The sequence below is a fragment of the Cheilinus undulatus genome, linkage group 11, assembly GCF_018320785.1.
Source record: "Cheilinus undulatus linkage group 11, ASM1832078v1, whole genome shotgun sequence".
Lineage (NCBI taxonomy): Eukaryota > Metazoa > Chordata > Actinopteri > Labriformes > Labridae > Cheilinus > Cheilinus undulatus.
Window position 1 is genome coordinate 50,284,667 of NC_054875.1, and position 16,109 is coordinate 50,300,775.

Here is a 16,109-nt window from a genome sequence, read left to right on the forward strand (position 1 = left end):
AAAAAAGTAGAAATTTCCTGACAGAGACGAAGGAAGAAAAACAGAAAAACAGTCAGAGACTCAAACATGAAGCTCCACAACACTCTGCTCCTCTTCCTCCTCATCCTCATCCTCAGTGAGTACTGCTCTCCTCTATTCATCTCTGTTTAGATAGCTGAGTCCTGCAGAGGCTGGGAGTAATAAAGTCTTAGTTTGTTTTAACAGTGAAGTTAAAGTCTGAGTGTCTTTGGATGATAAATACTAGTTAACTTAAAATCATGTTTCCCTCTGTAGTCAGAGTAGAAAATAATCCTGATTTCTGAGAGCCTGTCTAAAGTTTCCTCAGACTGTCAGAGATAAACAACCTTCAGCTCCAGCTCAGAGTTCCTCTTTTGGAGCTTTTCTTCCGTTTTAAATGTTGTGAAATGGTCAGAGTCAGGATGGAGACACGCAGAAGGAGAAATGTTCATTGATGTTTGTTTCCCATAGTAGTGGATTCAGCCACACTCGAGCTGATTCCACAGAAGAACGGGGGCCAGGTTCATCGGTACTGAGATTTATTATTATTCAGTCAGCTCATGGACTTTAACATGGAGGAGAGACGCGTGGAGAGAGGACATCATTGGAGAACATATTTTACTATTTCAATAAGATAATAAACTTTATTTTGGTCGCTGTGAAAAATGTAAATAAAAGCAATGATTGTCAGATCTCATAAACCCAAATCTGATTCACAACAGAACAGAAACAACAGATCAGAGGTTAAACTGAGACATTTTGAATTTCATGGAAGCAGCACATCCCAAAAACGTATGGACAGGTCCATGTTTACCAGTGTGCAGCATCTCCTCTTCTTTTAACGACAGTCTGCAAATGTCTGGGAGTGAGGAGACCAGCTGATGGGAGAGGAATGTTGTCCCATTCTTGTCTGATGCCGGATTCTAGCTGGGTCTTCTTTGCTCCAAATGTTTTCTATTGGTGAAAGGTCTGGACTGCAGGCAGACCAGTCCAGGACCCAGACTCTTCTCCTGTGAAGCCATGCTGTTGTGATGGATGATAGTCAAGGCCTTCCCTGACAGAGACGTTGTCTGGACGGGAGCATATGTTGCTCTAAAGCAGTGATACTCAACCAAAGAGCCAAACAGTTGAAAAATACCTTTGCAAGAGTCACAATCTAAGAGGTGAAAAGTGGCAAAAACAGCTTGAAGTAGCAATAAAAATGAGTTAAAGGTGGCAAATATGGTCAAAAAGCAGCAAAAAGGGGTGAGAAGTGACCAAAAAATGAGTTACAGGAGACAAAGAATCGTCCAAAAGTGGCAAAAACGTCAAGAGTGGTAAAAATGGCCAAAAAAAGGAAACAAGTGGTATTTAATGGCAGAAGGTAGCTTATTTGGATGAAAAGTGGCAAAAAAGTAAAAATAAAGGCAAAAATGGGCTGAAAGTTTCAAAAAGATGTTGAAAAAATGGGAAAAAAATAGGAGACAAAAAGTTTCCTTTTTTAAGGTTTTCTAGGGGAGTAATATCTAAAATGAAGACACGAAAGAGCCACAGGTTGAGTATCACTGCTCTAAAAGCTCTCTCTGCTGTCCAGCATTGGTAGTTCCTCTCCAGATGTTAGAGCTGCCCACGCCATAGGCACTAATGCAACCCCATACCACCAGAGATGCAGGCTTTAGACCTGAGCCAGGAGAACCAGCTGGATGCTCCAGATCCTCTTTAGTCCACAGGACACAGCGTCCAAGGTTTCCTCTGACCACAGAACAGTTTTCCACGTTTCCTCTGACCACAGAACAGTTTTCCATGTTTCCTCTAACCACAGAACAGTTTTCCATGTTTCCTCAGTCCATGTTAAATGAGCTTTGGTCCAGAGAAGATGGACCACGGTGTTTCTGGATCCTGGTCACATCTGGCTTCTTCTCTCCATGATCCAGCTTTGACTGTCATTGGTGGATGGCACGGCCAACTGTGTTGACAGACGATGATTTCTGGAATGTTCCTGAGCCCATGCAGTGATTTCACTACAGAATCATGGCTGTTTTTAATGCAGTGGCCCCTGAGGGCCCCTGAGGGCCCCTTCAGCCTTGGCCCTGCTCTCAGAGATTTCTCCAGATTCTCTGAATCTGTTGATGATATTATGACTGTAGATGGAGGAGATTCAAAATCTGAGCTATTTTACATTCAGGAACATTTTTCTTGAACTGTTCCAGTTTGAGACTCAGTTTTTCTCAGATTGGTGAACCTCTGCCCATCTTTACTTCTGAGAGACTCTGCCTCTCTAAAATGCTCCTTTTATACCCAGTCATGTTGATAATTAACCTCATTAGTGCTAAAATGCTCCTCCAGCTGTTCCTCATCAGTACCACTTACTTTTCCAGCCTGTTGTTGCCCTGTCCCTACTTTTCTGAGATGTGTTGCTGCCATCAGATTCAACATGAGTTATTATTTTCCTGAAATGTTAAAATGTCTCAGTTTAACCTCTGATCTGTTGTTTCTGTGCTATTGTGAATCAAATCTGAGTTTATGAGATCTGACAATCATTGACTTCTGCTTTCACTGACATTTTACACAGCGACCCAACTTCTTTGGAAATGGTGTTGTATCAGTACTCTAGTATTGATTCAGCCACCACTTCCCCAATGTCTTCTGTAGATCTTTGACCTCTCTGACCTCCTGTCCATGCCGGATGACCTCTGTATGTTCAGAATGTAACCGTTCTCTGTGTTCAGTCTGAGAGAGGAAGACTTTACCTCTGAGTGTTCTTGTTCAGTCTGAGAGAGGAAGACTTTACCTCTGAGTGTTCTTGTTCAGTCTGAGAGAGGAAGACTTTACCTCTGAGTGTTCTTGTTCAGTCTGAGAGAGGAAGACTTTACCTCTGAGTGTTCTTGTTGCAGTCTGAGTGAGGAAGACTTTACCTCTGAGTGTTCTTGTTGCAGTCTGAGTGAGGAAGACTTTACCTCTGAGTGTTCTTGTTTCAGTCTGAGAGAGGAAGACTTTACCTCTGAGTGTTCTTGTTGCAGTCTGAGTGAGGAAGACTTTACCTCTGAGTGTTCTTGTTGCAGTCTGAGTGAGGAAGACTTTACCTCTGAGTGTTCTTGTTTCAGTCTGAGTGAGGAAGACTTTACCTCTGAGTGTTCTTGTTGCAGTCTGAGAGAGGAAGACTTTACCTCTGAGTGTTCTTGTTCAGTCTGAGAGAGGAAGACTTTACCTCTGAGTGTTCTTGTTCAGTCTGAGAGAGGAAGACTTTACCTCTGAGTGTTCTTGTTCAGTCTGAGAGAGGAAGACTTTACCTCTGAGTGTTCTTGTTCAGTCTGAGAGAGGAAGACTTTACCTCTGAGTGTTCTTGTTGCAGTCCATGAAGGAGAAGCCTGTCTGGGAGAATCTGGCGTCATTACTCGTACCGTCCCTGAAGGAGAGGACGTCACTTTCAGGTGTTTCTTCGATGACCCTGATGAGAGGAAGGTCTTCTGTCGGGGTCTGTGTAGAGAGGAAGACATCCTCGTTGAAACGACCGGGTTCAAAGCTCAGAGGGGGAGATACAGGATGGATTATAACGACCACGGACCCGGGAGACCGTCTGTGCTGACTTTACTTGTGAGCATCCACAAACTGACAAAGGACGACTCTGGAACGTACAAGTGTGTATTCAGGGACGGTCGGATGGAGCATCAGGTCCAGGTGTTTGAGCTGACAGTGAAAGATGGTGAGTTTTTATCCTTCACTACTCCATCATCACCAGACTACAGCCCACACTGACAGACATCTACTCATTAGAATGGCCATCTGAAGGCTTTGAATGCTCTAACTCAGTGTTACTCAACCAAAGAGCCAAAGTGTTAAAAAATACCTTTGCAAGAGCCACAGTTTAAGAGGTGAAAGTGGCAAAAATTGATTAAGTAGCATTAAAAATACATCTAAGGTGGCAAAAATGGTCAAAAAGCAGCACAAATGTGTGAAAAGGGGCAAAAATGGGGAGAGAAAGTGGAAAAGGGCGAGAAAAAACAACGAAAATGAGTGAGAAGTGACAAAAAAAGGAGTTACAGGTGGTAAAAATGGTCCAAAAATGGGCAGAAAGCAATCAAGAATGGCAAAATGGGCAAAAAAAAAAAAAGGAAACAAGTGGTATTTAATGGCAAAAGCTACCTTAAATGGGCAAAAGATGGTAAAAAAGGGCACAAATGGGATAAAAAATAGCAAAAAGTAGTGGTAAAAATGGGGAAAAATTAGGAAAAAGTGGCATTTAATGGCAAAGAGTAGCAAAAATGGGCAAAACATGGGAAAAAAGGGACAAAAAATGGGATAAAATGGCAAAAAGAAGTGGCAAAAATGGGCAAAAAATAGGAAACAATGGCAAAAGGTAGCTTAAATGGGCAAAAATTGTGAAAAAGGGCACAAATGGGATAAAACTGACTGCAAGAAGTGGCAAAAATAGAAAAAAAAGGAAAAAAAGTGGTATTTAATAGCATAAGCTACCTTACATGGGTTAAAAGTGGTGAAAAATGACCAAAATGGTAAAAAAGTGTAAAAAATGAGTGGCAAAAAATAGGAAACAAGTGCTATTTAATGGCAAAGGTAGCTCTAATGGGTGAAGAGTGGCAAAAAATTGTGAAAAAGTTTCCCTTTAAGGGTTTTTTGGGGGAATAACATTTAGAATTCAGACATAAAGAGCCACAAATAATCACAAAAAAAGCCCCATGTGGCTCCAGAGCCACACGCTGAGTATCTCTGGTCTAACATGCTCTTTCTTTCTCAGCTCCTGATCCAGAAAAGTCTCAGACGTTCTCCTCAGCTCCATCAGCCTCTGCTCCAGAGACATCCACCATTAAAGGTATGTTCTCACTTTTCTGATAGAATCTCAACAACTTTAACAATGTTAGCAGTATTTTTATGACAGTGTTGATGACCCCCCCCCCCCCCCCCGCCCCCCCCACACACACACCCACACACTCACATAACTCCAGCTGAGCTACCTCCTAGCCGTCACCGTGTCAAAGTCAGAGGGAAAAAATTTTTGAGGAAGCCAAGTGAGGAAATGCAACCGTACCAGATGCTCTATGAGCTCCTGCTCTGCACAGCCATGCAAAATCAAGTTTGCACCCACGAGATAAGAATCCTGACACTGATAACTAAAATAAAACTAAACCAACCTAAAAACCTGACTCTAGGACTGTAATAGAGACACTGATAACTAAAATAAAACTAAACCAACCTAAAAACCTGACTCTAGGACTGTAATAGTGACACTGATAACTAAAATAAAACTAAACCAACCTAAAAACCTGACTCTAGGACTGTAATAGTGACACTGATAACTAAAATAAAACTAAACCAACCTAAAAACCTGACTCTAGGACTGTAATAGAGACACTGATAACTAAAATAAAACTAAACCAACCTAAAAACCTGACTCTAGGACTGTAATAGAGACACTGATAACTAAAATAAAACTAAACCAACCTAAAAACCTGACTCTAGGACTGTAATAGTGACACTGATAACTAAAATAAAACTAAACCAACCTAAATGTTGGTCTTCAGTTCTACTGCCAGGTGTTTAAAAATTAAAGTAGCACTGACCTGCATGCACACACAAGAACAGCAAGAACCTCTGCAAAAAATAACATAATTTTTTTTTTTTTTTTTTTTTGTTAATCCAAACAAAGGCGCCTTAAACACAATTAAGGTTACCCAAAAACCCCTGCATGAATGATTGTAGACCGTGATTCATTTAAAAATGTGTAAATCTAATCAGAGCAGACAGAACCTCACACCCCCCACTGAGATCTGGGTCCCCTAAGGGGGTCCCTGGGAACCAAGGCTTTAAGAGAATGATTCTAGTCTAGAAAAAAAAAATACAGTGATCACAGGGGTGCTAAAAGGGTCTAAATGATGACCCCCCTTAGAACTACCAGGGTCTACATAATGACCCCCCTTTAGAACTACCAGGGTCTACATGATGGCCCCCCTTTAGAACTACCAGGGTCTACATGATGGCCCCCCTTTAGAACTACCAGGGTCTACATGATGGCCCCCCTTTAGAACTACCAGGGTCTACATGATGGCCCCCCTTTAGAACTACCAGGGTCTACATGATGGCCCCCCTTTAGAACTACCAGGGTCTACATGATGGCCCCCCTTTAGAACTACCAGGGTCTACATGATGGCCCCCCTTTAGAACTACCAGGGTCTACATGATGGCCCCCCTTTAGAACTACCAGGGTCTACATGATGGCCCCCCTTTAGAACTACCAGGGTCTACATGATGGCCCCCCTTTAGAACTACCAGGGTCTACATAATGACCCCCCCTTTAGAACTACCAGGGTCTACATGATGGCCCCCCTTTAGAACTACCAGGGTCTACATGATGACCCCCCTTTAGGACTACCAGGGTCTAAACGATGACCCCCTGTAGAACTACCAGGATTTACATGATGACCCCCTTTAGAACTACCAGGGTCTACATGATGACCCCTTTAGAACTACCAGGGTCTAAACAATGACCCCCTTTAGAACTACCAGGGTCTACATGATGGCCCCCTGTAGAACTACCAGGGTCTACATGATGGCCCCCTGTAGAACTACCAGGGTCTACATGATGGCCCCCTGTAGAACTACCAGGGTCTACATGATGACCCCCTTTAGAACTACCAGGGTCTACATGATGACCCCCTGTAGAACTACCAGGGTCTACATGATGACCCCCTTTAGAACTACCAGGGTCTACATGATGACCCCCTGTAGAACTACCAGGGTCTACATGATGACCCCCTGTAGAACTACCAGGGTCTACATGATGACCCCCTTTAGAACTACCAGGGTCTAGATGCTGACCCCCTTTAGGACTACCAGGGTCTACATGATGGCCCCCCTTTAGAACTACCAGGGTCTACATGATGACCCCCCTTTAGGACTACCAGGGTCTACATGATGGCCCCCCTTTAGAACTACCAGGGTCTACATGATGGCCCACCTTTAGAACTTCCAGGGTCTACATGATGACCCCCCTTTAGAACTACCAGGGTCTAGATGCTGACCCCCTTTAGGACTACCAGGGTCTACATGATGGCCCCCCTTTAGAACTACCAGGGTCTACATGATGACCCCCCTTTAGGACTACCAGGGTCTACATGATGGCCCCCCTTTAGAACTACCAGGGTCTACATAATGACCCCCCCTTTAGAACTACCAGGGTCTACATGATGGCCCCCCTTTAGAACTACCAGGGTCTACATGATGACCCCCCTTTAGGACTACCAGGGTCTACATAATGACCCCCCCTTTAGAACTACCAGGGTCTACATGATGGCCCCCCTTTTAGAACTACCAGGGTCTACATGATGGCCCCCCTTTAGAACTACCAGGGTCTACATAATGACCCCCCTTTAGGACTACCAGGGTCTACATGATGGCCCCCCTTTAGAACTACCAGGGTCTACATGATGACCCCCCTTTAGAACTACCAGGGTCTACATGATGACCCCCCTTTAGAACTACCAGGGTCTAGATGCTGACCCCCTTTAGGACTACCAGGGTCTACATGATGGCCCCCCTTTAGAACTACCAGGGTCTACATGATGACCCCCCTTTAGGACTACCAGGGTCTACATGATGGCCCCCCTTTAGAACTACCAGGGTCTACATGATGGCCCCCCTTTAGAACTTCCAGGGTCTACATGATGACCCCCCTTTAGAACTACCAGGGTCTAGATGCTGACCCCCTTTAGGACTACCAGGGTCTACATGATGGCCCCCCTTTAGAACTACCAGGGTCTACATGATGACCCCCCTTTTCGTAATACCAGGGTCTACATGAGTGCCCCCATTTATATCGAGCAGGGTGTACATGATGACCCCCCTTTAGTACTACCAGGGTCTACATGATGGCCCCCCTTTAGAACTACCAGGGTCTACATGATGACCCCCCTTTAGAACTACCACGGTCTACATAATGACCCCCCTTTTAGAACTACCAGGGTCTACATGATGACCCCCCCTTTAGAACTACCAGGGTCTACATGATGGCCCCCCTTTAGAACTACCAGGGTCTACATGATGACCCCCTTTAGAACTACCAGGGTCTACATGATGACCCCCTTTAGAACTACCAGGGTCTACATGATGACCCCCTTTAGAACTACCAGGGTCTACATGATGACCCCCTTTAGAACTACCAGGGTCTACATGATGACCCCCTTTAGAACTACCAGGGTCTAAACGATGACCCCCTGTAGAACTACCAGGGTCTACATGATGACCCCCTTTAGAACTACCAGGGTCTACATGATGACCCCCTTTAGAACTACCAGGGTCTACATGATGACCCCTTTAGAACTACCAGGGTCTAAACAATGACCCCCTTTAGAACTACCAGGGTCTACATGATGGCCCCCTGTAGAACTACCAGGGTCTACATGATGACCCCTTTAGAACTACCAGGGTCTACATGATGGCCCCCTGTAGAACTACCAGGGTCTACATGATGGCCCCCTGTAGAACTACCAGGGTCTACATGATGACCCCCTGTAGAACTACCAGGGTCTACATGATGGCCCCCCTTTAGAACTACCAGGGTCTACATGATGGCCCCCCTTTAGAACTACCAGGGTCTACATGATGGCCCCCCTTTAGAACTACCAGGGTCTACATGATGACCCCCCTTTAGGACTACCAGGGTCTACATAATGACCCCCCCTTTAGAACTACCAGGGTCTACATGATGGCCCCCCTTTAGAACTACCAGGGTCTACATGATGACCCCCCTTTAGGACTACCAGGGTCTACATGATGGCCCCCCTTTAGAACTACCAGGGTCTACATGATGACCCCCCTTTAGAACTACCAGGGTCTACATGATGACCCCCCTTTAGAACTACCAGGGTCTAGATGCTGACCCCCTTTAGGACTACCAGGGTCTACATGATGGCCCCCCTTTAGAACTACCAGGGTCTACATGATGACCCCCCTTTAGGACTACCAGGGTCTACATGATGGCCCCCCTTTAGAACTACCAGGGTCTACATGATGACCCCCCTTTAGAACTACCAGGGTCTACATGATGACCCCCCTTTAGAACTACCAGGGTCTAGATGCTGACTCCCTTTAGCTGTCTGTCCCTCAGTTGGGTTGAGGACTGATGGATCTGCCACCATGGAGTCTAGGAGGTCCCTGAGAGACAGCGACCTCTAGTGGATTTTTTAAACATTCACTTCAACAAACTCAAACACAGATATGTGAACAAACCTCGAGCATAAATGGGAATTAATTTTGCACTGGTACCAAGAAGACCCACTGGTACCCAGCCCTGGTCCTGAGCAGCTGCTGGTCTTGTCTCTGGACTATCAGCACCTGTGTGTCATCAGTCTCTGACAGTTTTATGGTGTTTCACAGCTCTGACAGGTCCTGGCCCAAACCAGACTCTACATCCTACATCCCCTCCTCCAGCCTCCACACCGACAGCTCTGGAAGAACCAGAAGATCTGGCGAAAGCAGCAGCAGCTAAAGGTACATTCACCTGTCTGTCGATCCTCACTGCTAGAAATACTTAGACTACCTCACCTAAGGTGGACTGGTTTGGCCCCCTAAAGAAGAACATCCACCTTACCTCAGATTTAGAGGTGCAGGCACAAAATAACTCTGTCCCTGTGTTTGAATGAAGGTCTTCCCCCAGAGCCACACACCACAGGTCCTCTGAATGTCCAGCTTTTTCTGGTCCTGGTGATCATCGTTTCATCAGCAGCTCTGCTGGTAGTCTGCAGGACGAAGACCAGAAGACCTGAAGGTGAGGGAGGAACCGCATTCACTATGTGGACAAAAGTATTCATCCTGTAGATCAGTGATTCTCAACCTTTTCAGCCGGGGACCCCAAAAATAAAGGTTCCAGAGACCTGGGACCCCCACTGTACCTGGAGGTGGTTGAACAGCCATGAACATTCTAGAATAATCATGTGGAGACAAGGCCGTCCATAGGGGTGGGAACAAAGGGGGAGGTCTCTGGGACCCAGCCATGAAGTCAGCAGAATGAGGGTCCATTGTTATATTAATCTGTGATAACCACAGTCAACTTTTTTACCTGAATAATATCCACTGTTATCGAGGGATTTTTATTATTTGTGCCGTAGTATAAAGTCATCTTAAAAATGTAAATCCTATTTTTTAAATCAAAACTAAAATGGGTTAAAAATGACCCAAAAAAATGGTGGAAAAAAAGTGGTGAAATGGGATTTTGGAAAACACAGAAATGGATTAAAAGTGGCAAAATATGGAAAAATTGGCATAAAAGGATTAGAGTGGCAAAAATGGGCAAAAAAAGTGGTAAAAGGGTTCAAAGTGTCAATTCTGGCTTAACCCTTTAAGCACCAAAGTCGCAAAATTGCGACAAGCAACATTGCTGAATTAAACAGGCTCTAGCTGCAAATATGGTGCCTAATGTTGTTACTACTTTACACCAGGAGATGGCAGACATGAGTGACTTCAATCCAGCAGCATCTGTGGGCGTGTTTCTATTCAAAGTCTTGGAGAGAGAGCGTTTGAAGACGCAACGCCGGTCAAGGAAGCTGGGAAGTGGTAGAAGTGGTTGTAGTCGGTGCGTAAAAGAGAGAAACAGAGCGAACTGTAGCGAGAATACTCACAATGCCAGGAGGATTAGTGGAATATTCACCCCTCTGACGATGACGTTCAGTTGTCCGATGAGACAGAGACTGCCGGTGTGTCGGAGCCACAGCAACTCCGTGCGCCATGAGAGTCCACCAACAGCACATACCGAAGCCGATGCTTTTCCTCAACGGGGCCGGGGTGGGGGCATGGTGGGGGTTGCAGGGGTGGTCAAAACACGAACACTGACGAAGGTAGCGGGAATAAAAACACTGCAGAGGTAGGGGCAGATGTGGTAGAAGCTGTGGCGGTGGAGGCCGCCTGGTGATGGAATATGCAAATTAGATTAGGTAATTTACTCCCACCACAAACTTTGGGTCATACTGAAGTGTTTTCTCATTTACAGTATGCCTTTATAATATAATAAGAATAATATCTTGAATTTATATAGCGCCTTTCTAACCACTATCAAGCTACTGCCTTTTGAAATGTTGATATCAAAATTGAATATTTTCTTGAAAAAACTGTGGTGCCCAAAGGGTTAAAAGTGGCAGTTATGGGGGGAAAATGTGGTGAAATTGGATTAAAAAGTGGGAAATTTTAGTTTAAACTGGCAAAAATGGGCATGACAAATAGTGAAATGTGGTTAAAATGGCAAATGTAAGCATACAATGTGGTGAAAAGGGGTTAAAAGTGAAAATAATGGGTCAACAGAGGCCACATTAGGAGGGAAAAGTGGTGGAAAGGGTTTAAAAGTGATGAAAATGTCTTAAAAATTGAAAAAATGCCAAGAAAAAGTGTTGAAATTGGATTCTGAAGTGTCAAGAATGGGGGTAATGTAGCAAAATTGTTAAAAAGTGGCAAAATTTGGCAAGAAAATGATAAAAACAGGTTAAAACGTGGCAAATTTGGTGTGAAGTGGCAGAAAGAGGGTAAGAAGAGGCAAAAATGGGCTCAAATTGTGCAAAAAATATTCTTAGTTTCTTAAAGGCATCTGGCGACCCCCTCCCAGAGTCCTGCGACCCCCAAGGGGGTCCCAACCCCAATGTTGAGAACCACTGCTGTAGAGCATTTATGAGATCACACAGTTGGAAGCATAGCATTGTCCAGAATGTCTTGGAGAAAAGGGGTCTAGACCAGACCCTGAAAACCAGCCCCATACCATGATCCCTCCTCCACCAGACTTCACAGTCAGACAGGTAACGTTCTCCCAGCATCCTCCAGGCCCAGACTCACCATCTGACTGTAAACAGAGAAGATGATTGGTCACTCCACAGTCCAGTGTCGGCGTGTTCTACTCCACTCCATCTGAACCTTGGCGTTGGGCTTGGCGATGTGAAGCTTGCATGCAGCTGTTGCCATGGAAACCCATTAGCGCTGTAGGTGGTGGTATCCTGTAGTCTGCAAAGAAGAGGAGAACGAGACAACCAAGACCACCGCTCAGGGTGGCCTTTGTTTAAGCTCTGTGTCGAGTTTGGGACAGATATGTAGACGTTGAAAGGATTGACACAACCCCAGTCCTGCTCTGGATGTCTTGGACTTTACCAGGGACATGCAAAAATATTCTTATTAAAATAACAAAGTCAGAGCCTAAAGGGCAGAGTGAGGGGTGTATGTGGTGAGTAAGCACGGCCTAGGGTACCGTCTGGGGGACAGCAGGGTTCCCATGAGCCTTTGGTGGAGCTGTAGTGTTCTTGTCCAGTGTGTAATGACTCTAGACGGAGCTAAACCATGTCAATGAAGACGGAGTCGAAGAAAGGTTGCTGTCATTTACTCAACCTATCCACATTAACCATAGGTGAAAACTGCAAAAAAAAAAAGAAGATACAAAAACATTCACTCTCTACTATAATACAAAAGAACTGCATCTCACATGCACATGAATAAAACTACAAGCTATACAAACATACTTTAACAATACTCTATAAAATATAATGTCTAACATCTCAAACAATAATACAAATACTCACAGCATCGCCCGTCCTAAGCTTGGAGTGGTTGGCAGTGGATTGTCTCCAGCTATCAGCCTGAACTGCCCTGTTACTAACTCCCCACCAAAACAACCCCTCCCACGAAAGTTTTTAAAAGCCAACCCAGGTAAACCAAGAAGTCAACCTCTGAGGCGGCGAACGCCACTAGGCAAACAAGAGCCATGGATGTCCCAAAGACCCGACAAAGCTGGAGGTCTCCAGGTGTATTACCAGGGGTGAAAAGACCCGGACTAAACAGATACTGCTGACCTTGACCTTGGCTGACATCGTGGTATGTAGTGAATCCTCAGAGCCCTACATGCCCAAAGCTTCAGCACATGACTGTTTTTGACATGATGTGGAGAAAAGCGGTTAAAAGTGGCACTGCCAGCCTGCTGCACTCTGTAGGCTCACAGTGGATGTGGTGTAGAGTTTTCTGTTATTTAGGGTGTTGTTGGTATGATCTTCTCAGGGATAAGACTTTGGTGAAGGGGGAGGAGTTTAGTAACGGGCCAACGGGATGCTGAGTTTGCCTTGTCTCTCTTTTTTTTTTGTTTTACATTGGCTTTGATTCCATTAAGGCAGGGGTATCAAACTCAAGGCCCAGGGGCCAAATCCGGCCCGTGGAAGGATAATATCCGGCCCACAGGATCACATCATATTTGTATTCTAACTGTCCCACCAGTCTGAGGTCTGCAGATTTCCTCCAGTATAAAAATATGAACTTCAACCTGATTATTTAAAATATGCTTGTTAAGCCATAAAAATCTGAGAAAGTAAAGAGTAAGAAAGACTTCATAAAAAGTCAAGAGTGTGGGGAAAGAAATACGTGTTTTTATTTCATATTTTCAATTTTGCATCTCAAGATTACGACTCAAACTTGTGATTTTGACTTTGGATTTCAAACTTTGACCTTTACAACTCAGAGTTTGGACTTCATATGTCACATTTTTACCTTTTGGATTCACAGTTTTACATTTTAAGTCATAATTCGACCTACTTTGGCTTTTTAATCCCATATTTTGACTTTTAAACTCATGATTTCAATTTTTTCTCATATTTTGACATTTTAAATTCATAATTTTAACCTTTTATATTATATTTTGACCTTTAAAGTCATGATTTTTATTTTTTTTCCTCATATTTTGATATTTTAAATTCATAATTTTAACTTTTTATGCCATATTTTGACCTTTTCGATGCCCAATTTAAAATTTTATGTCATACTTTACTTTTTCAACTCATAATTTTGACTTTATATGTCACATTTTTATCTTTTAGATTCACAATCTTAAATTTTAACTCATATTTTGACCTACTTGGGCTTTTTAATCCCATATTTTGACTTTTGAACTCATGATTTCAATTTTCCTCATTTTTGACATTTTAAATTCATAACTTTGACTTTTTAAATCATATTTTCTCTTTTCTCTGGCCTTGAACACACAGTAGTCGTCAACTTTTATATTCATTTTATATTTTTTATGCGTGCCTTTTCATGTTACATATGTTTCATGTCTTTTAAATTGATTCTGTATTTTGTATGTAGTGCTCTTCTTTTATCTCTTGTGAGCTGCTATGTTTTTATGTATTTTTATTTGTTCTCCTGTTCAGCACTTTGGTCAACTGTGGTTGTTTTAAAGTGCTGAACAAATAAAGTTGGATTGGATTGGATATTTTGACCTTTTACAATCCCAATTTTAAATTTAAGTCATATTTTGAACTTTTCAAGTCATCATTTTAAATTCTAGCTCATATTTTGACATTTTAAACTCCTAATTTTGGCTTTTTAATTCCATATTTTGACCTATCAGACTCACATTGTAAAATCTGATCTCACATTTTAACCTTTCAAACTTATGATTTTAGTTTTTCTTAATACATTTGCTCTTTGAAAACATATTTTTTCTATTTTTAATATCGTGTTCAAACTGAACTAATATGTTTGAATTTTTACCTCAGATTTGAGCTTTTAAACGTATCATTTTTACTTTTTTGAATTTCCAAATGATCTATCATCAGTGCCGTTTGTTACATATCTTATTACTGGTGAAGATGAGGTTGATGGTTAAATGTTGACCCTGTTAGACCCTCAGGTTAGACCTGAATCCAGAATCTGGCCCCTGCTGTGGTTGAGTCTGACACCCCTCCATTACAGCAGGATGAGGTTTAACCATAAGCCCCGCTCAGCTGACCGTCCTGTATATTTTATTTACTCTTTGACATACTAAAGTAATGAAATGATCGTCATAAACACAAACAAATAAATAAAAATAAATGAATGAATGTCCTCAGTCACCAGAACGAGCATGTTCAGTGGGTTTAAACCTCTCCTTGTTTTTCAGAGCCTGTGGGGCTGGACTACGTTACTATCGCCAGCGTGAGTGTTAAAGTCTCTCATTATTAAACGTTGATGTTTTTAAAACCTTCTGACCTCTGCCCTCTTCCTCTGCAGGCTGACCGGGTGCCTGAGGAGGTCGGGGAGAAGACTCTGGAAATATGAACAAAGATTTGACGTGAACCTCCATCAGCTTTCTGAGGAAAGAAACGCTTTTCTAACCAACAAGAATCATTCTTAGACTAGATGCTATCATAAACGACATTTAAGCTTTCAACCCCAAACTTCAGGGCTTTTCTCTCCGTTTTTTAAACCAAATGTTTTATTTTGAAAAGGCAAAAGTGAGGAGGAAGTAACAAAATAAAATGATGAAGGTCCGGGCGATTAAAATCATGTGAATCAAAAACTGAAGTGATAAATTTTGGACTGATTTGATGAAACCTGAGAGGATGTCGGGGACATTTTATGGCTTTTTGTCTCTTTTTGTCCAGTTGTGATTATTTTGACTGTGTTCCTTTTTTAAATTTAAATTTAAATATCAGAACTTGTATCAGGTCAGTAATAATCTCTGTAGACTTTTCTACCCTCTCAGGCTGTTGGAGACCAAAAATGTCCCATTAAACCATTAAACTAGGTTTTTGATCCTCCAGCCCTCACAGTAGAAACAAACATTTATGATATTAAACTTTCATCCTGGAGTCTTTGCTTCAAATCTGCAGTTTTCCCTGTTTTCACCAAATGTCAGACATTTGAGAGGAAATTACATGTTTCTCTTGGTTTCCTATAGTGGCGCTATCATATTATAACACTTTATTAAAATATTAACCCTTGTGCCTTCCTCGGGCATTTTTGGCCTTTTTTTTTCAACTTTTTTTTTTTTTTTTTTAATTTGTGATCATTTCATCAGTTTTACAGCTTGTGGCATGAAATTTTACAGGAACTTTTCCTTCTAGTTAAATTTTGGAAATCCAACATGTTTTCCTCTTAAATGTCATTCAGACTCTCTCAGTGAATTTACTACCCTCTGGACACCTCCAGGCAAAAATGTACACGAATGAAAAACTGCCATTTAATCAGCACACATCAATATTTCTTTCTACTTTTTTTCATAAATCTCTTTAACAACTTCAGACCTGCTCAAAACTACCAATCATTCAATAATTCTCAGGATTTTAACCCTTTAAACTCACACAAAACTCTCCATAGTATAACAGCAAAAACAGAAGAATGTGGTG

At 42.7% G+C, this 16,109-nt stretch overlaps 1 protein-coding gene across 1 annotated transcript in view; it reads left to right on the forward strand.

The window, feature by feature from the left end:
* The window catches only part of LOC121517082, a 15,817-nt gene extending 8 nt beyond the window's left edge, over window positions 1-15,809 (forward strand). The window contains exons 1-7 of the mRNA XM_041798597.1: window positions 1-115; window positions 3,329-3,679; window positions 4,730-4,804; window positions 9,364-9,477; window positions 9,632-9,754; window positions 14,882-14,916; window positions 14,992-15,809. The exon at window positions 1-115 is cut by the window's left edge and continues 8 nt beyond it. Coding sequence (XP_041654531.1) covers window positions 67-115; window positions 3,329-3,679; window positions 4,730-4,804; window positions 9,364-9,477; window positions 9,632-9,754; window positions 14,882-14,916; window positions 14,992-15,039 — 795 coding nt within the window. The 5' untranslated portion in view covers window positions 1-66 and the 3' untranslated portion in view covers window positions 15,040-15,809. The remainder of the gene's footprint in view (window positions 116-3,328; window positions 3,680-4,729; window positions 4,805-9,363; window positions 9,478-9,631; window positions 9,755-14,881; window positions 14,917-14,991) is intronic.
* The last annotated feature ends 300 nt before the right edge of the window (window positions 15,810-16,109 follow it).